This window comes from Oryzias melastigma, linkage group LG9 (genome assembly GCF_002922805.2).
Source record: "Oryzias melastigma strain HK-1 linkage group LG9, ASM292280v2, whole genome shotgun sequence".
Taxonomy (NCBI): domain Eukaryota; kingdom Metazoa; phylum Chordata; class Actinopteri; order Beloniformes; family Adrianichthyidae; genus Oryzias; species Oryzias melastigma.
This window is the reverse complement of record NC_050520.1, coordinates 22409669-22420637: the sequence shown is the minus strand read 5'-3', so window position 1 is coordinate 22420637 and position 10969 is coordinate 22409669. Positions and strand designations below refer to the sequence as shown.

The following is a 10969-nucleotide window of genomic DNA, read 5'->3' as shown; positions in this document are numbered from 1 at the left end:
ATCTAAAATTTTTGTGAAATCAGAATATCCATATTGTAATGCAATATTAATACAAGCGATGAAAGGAGCACAAAATCAAGAAAAAATGAAATGTACCTTAATAAGAAATGACTAAATAAAAAAAACTTCAACTGTTCAACTTTTTTTTCTTTGTTAAAAAAAGTGGATGGTATAAATGTCTATGTTTATATTTCTTCACACTAGGGATGCCATAATTCTCTCCCAAACCATATGTTACATCATTAAACCAAATTGTGGGAAAAGTAAATCATTGCATCCCACCTGAATATGTTTGCATATGTTTATGTTGTCAAACACATGTTTTTGTATTTAATTTCATATGTTTAATGTACTTAATATAAGACAACCGAGAGGTTTTTCTTCATTGTTACTTGATCATAGCTAATTTAAAACCAGCGTTGGAGGTAACGTGTTACAAAGTAATGAATTACTGTGATTTAGTTACTTTAGTTACGAATTACAGTTCACATTTTGGTGGTTAAATTACATTTACTAGATTATAGAAACCCTTATTACTTTGTTTCTTACGTTTTGGTGCACTGAAACCAATGCAAGTTACAAAAAAAGGAAATTAATTGGTGTAAAATGTAGGCTCTGACAAAAACAGATTAATATCAAGAATATTTATGGGTGTATCCAGACTGGACACATTTGGTCCGCTTGAAGTGACCCAGAGTTTGTTGCCCCCAATGATCCGGAGCAAAGTTTCAGTAATCAATTGCTTTTTAAAAGTAATTTACCCAATAGTTTAAATAAGGAATTTTCTAAATTTTCTAGTTGTTGTGTAATACACAATTCATATATCACTGAAACCAAACTGTGACCCCCCCATAAAAAACAACAAGATTTTAACTAAATTGTGGTGAAAGTAAATCATAGCATCCCTACTTCACACTATAATGTGGGATAAACAATGTTAGGCATTCAAAGATTCAAAACAGGAAGTATTGAATCTCTAATTCCAGCACTTTTTTAGTTCTTCTCTTTACCATAAACTGAAAGAACACATTTAATAGAGTATTTTATGAAATATTCACTTTGGTCCTTGGTAGAATTAGCTTCTTCCGCTGAACTTTTATTCATTTTGACTGCATGTCTGTCTGGAGAGAAACTTTCAGTGCGTGAGGCGGTGATAGACAAAACGCCCCACTTGTTCTATGGCAGAATTAATTTTAAGATAAAAGGAAATGTAGGATGCCGGAGTGATGACATAAAGCTCGTTCATAAAGCCTTTTGTGTTATATAAAACGCTCCACATGCACTTCTCGGAAGTCAACCTCTCCCTCAGTTTGATCTCTGAAACGCATATTTGAAAGCAAACTGAAGAGTTTGCAAAGAGACCCTTTAGCCAACCGAATTCATTACAAAACAACCCCGCCGTGAAGTCTCTTAAGGTGTAAGTGTGTCATTTCCAAGGGAGCCACTATAATTTACTTTGGTTCTGCAATAATAAGACGGAGTCATTTTAGAGATGACAATTATGTGTTGATTTGAGTATTTTAATAACCCTTAAAGGAAAATAAACTGTTGTAGTCCACTATTGACCAAAACTAAAAATGAGAAATGAAAAGACGAAAGAGGAGTGAAGCATATCAGGTAATTCACCCTAAAGGAGTTTCTTTACTTGGTGAAGAAATGCTTTGTAAAAGTTAATTGCATTGGACATAAAAAAAAAAAAAATCATCTTACTGCAGCGTATTAAGCCTCTGACTGAAGATATACTGTAGTCCTGCTTTATTATTATATCACTCTGAGGCTGTGCTTTGTTGCCAATTAAGTTCAGCAACTTTTGTAATATTAATCTTCCTGCAGAAAGAGCCAGTTGTCTTTCTCTATTTGTTTGGTTTGCTTCAAGGCTGACTTTAATGCTGCTGCCCAGTAGAAGGCTGTAAAGAAAACTGTCCACTCCACCTCAGCCTTAGAAAAGATAGGCAGCTTCTTCCTGCAAAAAAAAAAAAAGAAAACACTGAAGCACCCCAGATTCAAAAGAAGGAGAGTTAGCTCTCCTCCTTCTATAAATAGCTCCATTGTCATATTTTCATTGCAGTGTGTTGTCCGGGTAAAAATCCATTTGTGGTCCTAAACTAGTTTCACCTCGTCTCAAAGGATGAAAATACAGAAAAACGTGGAGGAAAACTCGCAGATAAGAGTTACGGTTATCTTCCAGGATCGACACAACTCCCTTATGAAAACATTTCAAGGGTTCTTTAATGCTTGCAGCAAGATGTTGCAGATATTTTTTCAAGTTTGTGAAGAGTGCAGTTATATATGTTGTCATCTGGGCAGCAGCCTCACAGCCGGTGACTCCAAGAAGCTAAACAAGTTGATATATATATATATATATATATAAAAGGTTTTGTTTGGAAAGAGTCTGGAAACTAAAACAGATTTTGAGAAAGTCAAGAGAGGAAACGTAATGGACAAATGCTGCACAGGCTCTGCCAAGTATATTCATGAAGTTATATTTTCTTCACTCAATTGCTATTTCAGCTTTAATGCAAAAATACAAATATTACAAACAAATGCTACCTTCTACAGTCACTTTAATGAGGTTTGCCTTTTGGGAATGACTGACCATTGAAATGCCATAAAATGTTTTTTTTTTTTCTCTGCTGGACAATCAGAGAAAACTGAAGCTCCACTTTTGTTTGACAGTCAATAAACTACATTTTCAACACTCCAGAGGTATGGTTATATAAACTCCCTCTGTGTTCTGAACTCAACTTTATTTCTAAAAAGGCAAAGCTTCAAAATGGACAGGTGGAGGAGATTTGGGCAAAGTGGCTGGAGATATTTCCCCAGAATATCAAAACAGATAGAGGGGAGTTAAAACAATAACAGATGACAAGAAGGAAAAATAAATGCCCCGAAGTACCTACTTTGTACCCCTGGATCTGCCATCTATCAGGAAGGAGGGTGCAGAAAAAAGATGTGGTTTGAAAATAGGATAAAAAATGGATAAAGTTAAAATTCTATATTAAAACTGCGTTCACACCAAACGTGATTTGTGCACTAAATTTACATCCAATGCCTTTCTTTTGATGTGCATCACATTTGCTCCTCGATGCTTGTTCAAAAATGTGTTCATAAACACAACGCTCCAGAAGTGTGTGGGAGGAGCTAAGTTTTTAGCCTTAAATGTATATCTGATTTATAATGCATGGAAGACACAAGTGATGTTCTGAGACCAGGTTCATTTATTTTAAAAAGCTCTACAAAAGCATCGGTAAACACGTGTCCATGCCTGATCATGAGATCATTCAGAGATTCTCCCAGTACCATGAGGTTCACCATCTACTTCAGGGTGTTTGTATCTCTTTGTGACCCAGTTTGAAGACTTGCTGTCCCAGATTACTCTAACAAAGGAAGAATAAAAATAAAAATAAAATTAGATTACATTTTTGTTGTTGTCTAGATGGAAAAAAAGAAAAATATTTTAAACATCAGGAGTTGAATGAACAGTTTCTTACTCCTCACCAACTCAACCCGAGCCAACGCGACTGATCTTCTTTGCCAAAGTTCAGATTTTTGAATTCTCGATGTGCCACAATGCCCGAAATGAACTTCAGCTGGACCAAAACAAAACCAAATTGCGCCGCAGGAAGGTGTCTGTTCTATACTTGACATTGAAACTGGATGCCCCTGTCCTGAATCGGGTTTGATTGGAACGCAGCTTAGCAGTCACCAAAGGTGACAGAGAGAAATGCAGTGTAACCTGGTACGCAAGAGTTCACATGTCCAGGGGTTTGAACCCCCCAGCTCTTGACTTTTCTAATGGTTAGAAGTGAGACTGAAGGGGATTCTCTCAGTTCGTGGGCAGAAAGTCACCAAATCCAGGTCTCCTCTGCCTCCGGGACACATTTATCCCTTACCCCCACCCCCACCAGCTAGTCCCACTTATGAAAACCTAGCAAAAAAAGAGGGTTATAGACTTACCTGAGTCTTTCCATGGCCTGACTTCAAATTATACATACTCATATGAATGAACTACATGAACAGAATCTATTACTGGGATGTGGGTTCAAACCCCCCCTTTGGATTAACAGCGTTTGCCTTTATTCCCATGTACCACAGGCTTAAGACCCTCGTCTGAAGGATCCTCTAGTGCTGGTCTTTGAATCATTAGTAACAGTGACCTGTTAATTGTGTTTTCTAACAGAAAGTAGATGCTGAATTCAATTTGTCAATGCCCGCGGCCTTGATGGATAATGGCTAATGCCTGCCCTGAATGGGCTGGTGTGAGGTGAAGAGGTCTATATAGCAGTTTGAATCTATAAAAAAAGTAATTACTAAGAAAGAAATATTGGCTGCCTCGCACAGGGACGTAGCATTGGTGGACATGGTTCTCTTTCAATTGTGCCTTGGGTCTCGTGTGAATACAGCTTTATAGGGGACCGGGTAATTTAAACGATCAACTCAGTATGTTCAACATACATTATTTCATAGCCTTGCCTACAGAATAGCAGCCTGGGTCTCTAAGTAGTAGTAAGTATTCGAAGTTGTGTCGTTTAATGAGCTGAACCGAGTTTCACTGCGAAAGGAGGAAAGAGCCCCCATTGAGGCTCCGCGCCAGTTCTCCGCAGCTCATTGTTAGAGGAGATTGTATCTTTACAGGAAATGATGAGAATACAAGACAATTGTGTGGAGTGAGTTACACTGCATTTTTATTAATGTCAGCATTTCAAAGGTCCCGTGTTTTTTTATGCTGCTACGATATTCTGGTGCTGTAAGTTGGAATAAAAAGAAAAAAAAGTGTGTAGTATATAAGAATGCTGTGCACATCATGTTAGACTCAGGCTGGGAAACGGGTAATGGAGAGAGCAAGAGGGAAAACAGGAGGTGAAGCTGAGGAGCAGATAAATGATGAGGACAGAGAGAAATTTAAGGGAGAGGGACAGAAAGCTAAAGTATCTGAGGAAGGAAGAGAGAATCTTGGGTGGGTAGGGGTGGGTTTTGGTTGTAAAGGTATTCCTGGGTGAAACCATCATTACTATGAGCAATGGTAGCAGTCACTGGCTATTACCTTACCCATCCAGAGTCATAAGCAGAACATTTTTCCAGCAGGCCCGAGTGTCGGAGAGGACGGCCTCGGGAAGGTGAGCGGGCTCCTGCATGCTGAATACGTCCTCTGCTGCTTGTATTGGAAGCACTCACCAGGTGGCTTCTTCATCTTCAGATGAAGGGTTTTATCAATAACCTCTGGACAAGATCAATAGGGTCCTGCAGGTCTATTTCTTGTGTTTTTCATCCCTTGTAATCTTTAGCCTAAAATGTGAAAAGTATGAGTGAAATTTGATGATTTGATGACTGTTGATCCTCGTAAATCTGCTTGATGGCTTTCGGGGACGCGAGCCGAGCCGCCCATTCACCATGTGGCTGGTGTAGAATGTGACACGCAGCTGAAATAAGGGCGGAGTAGAAAGGTTTAAATTAGCCTTTTATGGCATGGTGAGCTCTCCAGCTCTCTGTCAAAGGTGAACGTGAGTGACAGGCCATTATGCTCACTGAATACTATCATGATGTTGGTCATTATAAGTCACTTCCCGCAGAAAAAGGTTCATAGAAGCACTGAAGAAATGAACATCGTGGAACTCAAGTACAGGGTCTGTCTGCATGATGGAACAGCCTGTATTTGAATGAGTTCTCAAAAAGTTTGCTCTCAAAGTAACATTTAGATTCTTCTTTTCAAGTTTTTCTGTCTAGACTTGCAACAATTACTCAGCATAAATGTTAAATATTTATCTAAAGTGTAGATTTAAAGACATTCTTGCTTTTTGTTTAATATTAATATAACATTCCCATAGCTAAACCAGACTGTAAAAATTTCCGCACATATCCTCATGCTGTATTTGCCCACCACTCCATGCTGAAATGGAATTGTGACTGGAAATATTATTCAGAGCTAATCCAATATTCTATTTGTAAGGTCTGAAATTGAGTTTAAAATGTCAATAACACTTCAAAAGCTGAGCCGTAAGCTGCATTTATGCCTGTGTTCGGTTAAACACAATTTTAATTCAAAAAAAAAAAAAAAAAAAAAAAAACGTGCATTTGTTGTATCACATTGCCTTATCTTTCTTTTGTGGAAATAAGCGGAGGACGCAGAGAGAGGGGAAAAAATCAATGCATTTTATCTTAATGGCATAAAAAGTGAATTCCCATATGCCGTCCTCTGATGCAGTCCAAATGCACAAAGGTACTTTAAGACGCGATTTAAAAGTTGTCTGATCTGGTGATCTTCAACTTTTTCCGGCAGCACTTTTGTAAACATGGTGAGGTCAATCTATAAGGTTCAATCATTTGTTGTTAGCAGTTTTGCTCATACAGGATCCAGCAGGAATTTAGAATCAGGATGTGTAGAAGTTGATAACCAGACTGTGACATAAGAGCAGATTTGGGATCTTTAACCAGCTACAATATACAACCAAACAAAAACAAATGAAAGCAAAAGTACAGTAATCATAAAATGCAATTTTAGGCTAAATTTTCTTTATATTTGTCCCCCACCATGAAGAAAATGCTACAAGAACATGTTGAAAACACACAAAAAACATTTCATTGGACTGGGTCTTTAAGCAAAAGTGGATTTATCTCTTACATTTTTCCAATTTATTAAAATAAAGTCACATTCCAAAATAAAAATGTAGATAATGGAGTGTTTACACTTATTGTTTTTTTTCAAATCATCCATCCACTTCCTGTACAGGCGGTATCTGAGTACAAAAGCTCGTCTGTCTTAGCTCTGCTGATCATGCTCAACAGTGGAGGGGCAAATGAAGTGGCTTAAAGATTTAATCACGGCGAAACGTTGTTGTCCTGCAGCTACAAACATCTTATGCCTCAATGGCTGGAAAGAATTTTCTTTGACTCCACACTTTAGTAATTGACTATTTTTTTTAGGTCTTCAATCCCTGCTGTGTGTATGTGTATGTGGGGGGTTAACAACCCCAAAAGACTGTACGGAGGTTTGCCTTCAGGGTCCATAACAAAATCTTTTGAAATGAATTAAGCCAGAAATATTGTTGGAGTTTGATTTTGTTCAAGTTCTCTTTAATTACCAACCCATTTTCAGATGATTGTGTTGAGATGTTTCTCCACACAACAGATGCTACATTAATGTGAAGCACTTAACAATGCCAAAAAAGGGCTTTTTTATGATTGCTCTGTACAGATTGATCCGCCGGATCAGAGGATTCATCACGTTTTTGCTTCTAAACACTCGTTTTTCTGCTGGAAATTACAACAAGAGAAAAATGTAATGAACGAGTGAATTATTATTAATTATTTTTAAGCTAAATGCTGATTTTAAGGTAAATTACATCAGAATTGGGTAGTAAAAGTAGAACCAAGGGTTAAAAAAAACAATAAAAGACGATAAAACAGATTTTTTCTTTATTTTACCTTAATTTTGTGAAAACATGATTTTTTTTTTTTGTCTTTCTATGTATAATATTTGCCTTTCTTACAAGTTTAAGGAACAATTTAGCCAAAAATAAGGACAACACAACCAGATTTACAGGCTACCGTGTTAGTTCAACTAAATATAAAAAATGTAAATATGTTATTCAAACAAATTCATCTCAAACTTCAGACTGGGATATTTGAATTCTTAAAGCACACTAGTGATTTTAATTTCTCCACATTTATCTTACAGCAAGATCCAGAGTTCCTGAACAAATAAAAAATAAAATAGAAACAGCTCTAGGTTACCTTCTTTTTTCTTTTCTTTTGACCTTCAGAAGTAATGGGCAAAGCTTTATCAATGCTTCTAGTGCAGGTTGGGGTATTTGAAGTTACATGGCTGGATTTCTCATGTTACCGGTGTCTTGTCTCCTTTTATGGCATCCAGATTCCAGCTCCCATTGTGCTCGCTGTGATTTGTTTCTGCTTAGCCAGAAGATGTGACCTTTAAGCATTTGGCTGCCTTTGCATTTTGGCCGGTGCAGCGCTAGCTCCAGAGGTTTGTTTCCTCCACCTGTTGTGATAGTGTCGTCTAGCAGCAACCGAATGCATCATTCCGGTTTATTATTTTGTGGGTAAGTTCTAACACATTTTTATTGGTTATCAATATTACTGAAATTTTGCTGTAGACGAGAAACATGCAGGGTCAGATTGAAGTTATTTCCAAACCTTGAGGTGGCTGTAAAGTTTTAGTTATTTTAGCATCCAGCTGCTAAGGGAGCACTTCTGTGGGTTATGGTTTCAATATTTATCCCGTCTATGGGGTATGCAGTCTCTTCCCTATAACAAGCTGTGCTCACAGCCTGCAGTTGGGGAAGCAGGCGTGGTTGATACAGTGGCAGATATTGAAATGGCAGTTGTGGTTTTGGATTAGGAGCTTCACTTGGCATTTCAAGAGCTCCTTCAGCCTGCGCGGGCTGCAGCTCATCAAATCTAAACCAAAGGAGATTTAAAGCCTCGGCTTGTTATGACTCGTAATTTTTGATCTCCTGTTTAGGTTCGCGTCTGTCGTCGTGTTGTTCTCTCTGATGGTGTTTGCCTCAAAGATACGAGAAGATATGAAAATACGTTTACTCTTGAAAGTTCAAATATTCCCTTTTTCTTTTTTTGGCGAATGGAAAACTGCTTTCCTTTCCGTTCTCCGCCTATTGTACTGACAGGAGTACGGCATTTGCACTACTGAGAATGTTTAGTAGCTTTTTAAAAACTGCTGTCAAAATAGAGGAAATAAAAATATGTGCTAGTTTGTCATGGAATAAATATAACACATAAATGCAGCAGGTGCACATCTATTTTACCGGTAATCACCTGCCAGAAAACATTTTATTGGCTTTGATTCTTTGTTTTGAATATCTTCGCGGAGCATGTTGAGGACAAGATGTTTCTATTGATTGGATCCACTGATAGCTTGTTGTGGAAGTGGAGTCTTGTATCAACACGTTTCAGATTATCTCATTTGTAGCGGTGGGCCTCCGAGCCATGCTCACAACACTCTCACTGTGTTTCTGTTCGGATCTGAATGCAAAGCTATTACACACTGGAGGGTTTGTCTCAATCACACCGAATGGCTATGAATTTTAAGAAGTGGACTCACGGGAGGGACTCAGTCAGTTGAGTTCTAATTTGTTTGATTTTTTTTTCTTTTTTTCCTCAAACAACCTCGGAAACATATTGTTAGTTGGGGAGATGCATCGTTTGTGGTTCTGTCTCCCAGTTGTCTCTCTAAATCAAACCGTGGCAGGCATGAAAGGAAATGACCAGATCACGATCAAAGTTATGCTTTCCATACAAAACAGTGAGAAATTTAACCATTTGTCAGCGGTTTCTGGTAAGCCAATAACTTAAAATAGAATTACATCATTAATAGTATCATTCGATCTCCCAGAAACACACATAACAAAGCATCATGTGCACGAGAAAGGACAAATGTAGGTTTTTAATGTCTATTTTTCTATATTTATGACGTTGTGATTATTGTTATAACTGTAAGCCTGTTCGTGAATGCATGAAGTATGGAAAGGAGGCTAAGACATGTTCCAGAAATAATATTCCGAATGTTTGATCTTTGTTTTCTTTGCTGTTGTTTCAGGTGGAGACATGGAGGACTTATCTCCCTATGAACCTATAGCCCCCAACCGCCAACCTGATGAGTTTGGTTTGGCTGCTATCTCTTCAGGTAGAACGCTTGCATTTAAGCTCCAACACTGAGTTCATTTCAAACAGAAATGTGTGTACAGTCACCGGATAAATGGAAAATTCATGAAACTTTTGGTCCTGCTTTATTAAGCGTCTGAGTTACCTGCGACCTCATTGTTTTATCCTTGTTGTGACATTTAACTAGTGTTTTGGTAGTTATGTATATCAGGGGTTATACTCTCAGTGCACAATCCCACATTTTTCCCCACTATTGATTTTCCCGTCAGTTTGATTTCTTCTTTGCTTTACTAATTAAGCAGTCTAGGAGATCTATTGCTCGCTGTTTAATCTTGTGGTTACAGTCGTCAAGGTAACACAAATCAATGCGGCCCTTAACGCTTCTAAAGCACAGCTACGCCAGCAAACACATTCGACTTGTAAATTGTATATCAGAAGTGATTGAAAAAAAAAAGAGACCTTTCCATTGCCAGAGCATAATGAAATATTTACAGAAACATTACTTTTTTCTTGCAGTTAACATCTATTTCTGAGGGATTTATTTTCTTGGTTGCAAGAAGCAATAAATCCACAGTTAAAATGGCACCATTTTGTTTTCTTTGGCTAATGTACTGCGGTTAACACCAGAAAAACGCATGTTGTTTGCAGCACCCTTTTGGAACACCTTTAGACTTTAAAGACCCACTCCAATGAAAATCATGTTCATGATGAAGGACTTATATAAAATAATTTAACCCAAATGGACCCATGGTAGCATCAGGGTCACAGAAAAAACACCAGAAATGCATCACGTGGTCTACTTGGTTTGTGGTGTATTCCATATAATTTTATTTTTTAGGAAAAATTGGTCTGGGTCTTTATGGGTTAAGATTAAAACTGTGTTTTTGAGTATTTGTTTATTCAAATTGCAATGAATCTGGAGCAGACGCAATTTATGGGCCAAAGTCTCCCTGCTCTGCTCCAATTCTGATCCACCTGCAGACAAAAAGATTCATCCTTGTCTTCATTTTCTTCATCTGAGCTGACATGTGGCTCAAACTGTATGGCTGGAAAGCTCAGTTCCCGTTATTTGCTACGCTATTGTTAGCTTGGGCTTGTGAGGTGCTATAAGCTAGCCGGAGAGAGCGTAAACAAAGAGGTGATGGGAAATTAGCCGAGGCTGACTTATGCCCGCCCACAACTCAGAGGTGAATTTCTAAAGAGATATTTGTCCTAAAAAAACGCCAGGCTTTTTTTAATTTTGGCTAAATCATAATTAAAAGACCATTGAGAATAATTTTATAAAAAACACAAATATATTTGAAGTGGGTCTTTCAAGACTCACTCCAACCCA

General features: G+C 37.8%; 1 protein-coding gene across 1 annotated transcript in view; it reads left to right on the top strand.

The window, feature by feature from the left end:
• LOC112148809 (GDNF family receptor alpha-2) overlaps positions 1-10969 on the top strand; it is a 54570-nt gene that overhangs the window by 4125 nt on the left and 39476 nt on the right. The window contains exon 3 of the mRNA XM_024276166.2: positions 9572-9658. Within this exon, the coding sequence (XP_024131934.1) occupies positions 9572-9658 (87 nt within the window). The remainder of the gene's footprint in view (positions 1-9571; positions 9659-10969) is intronic.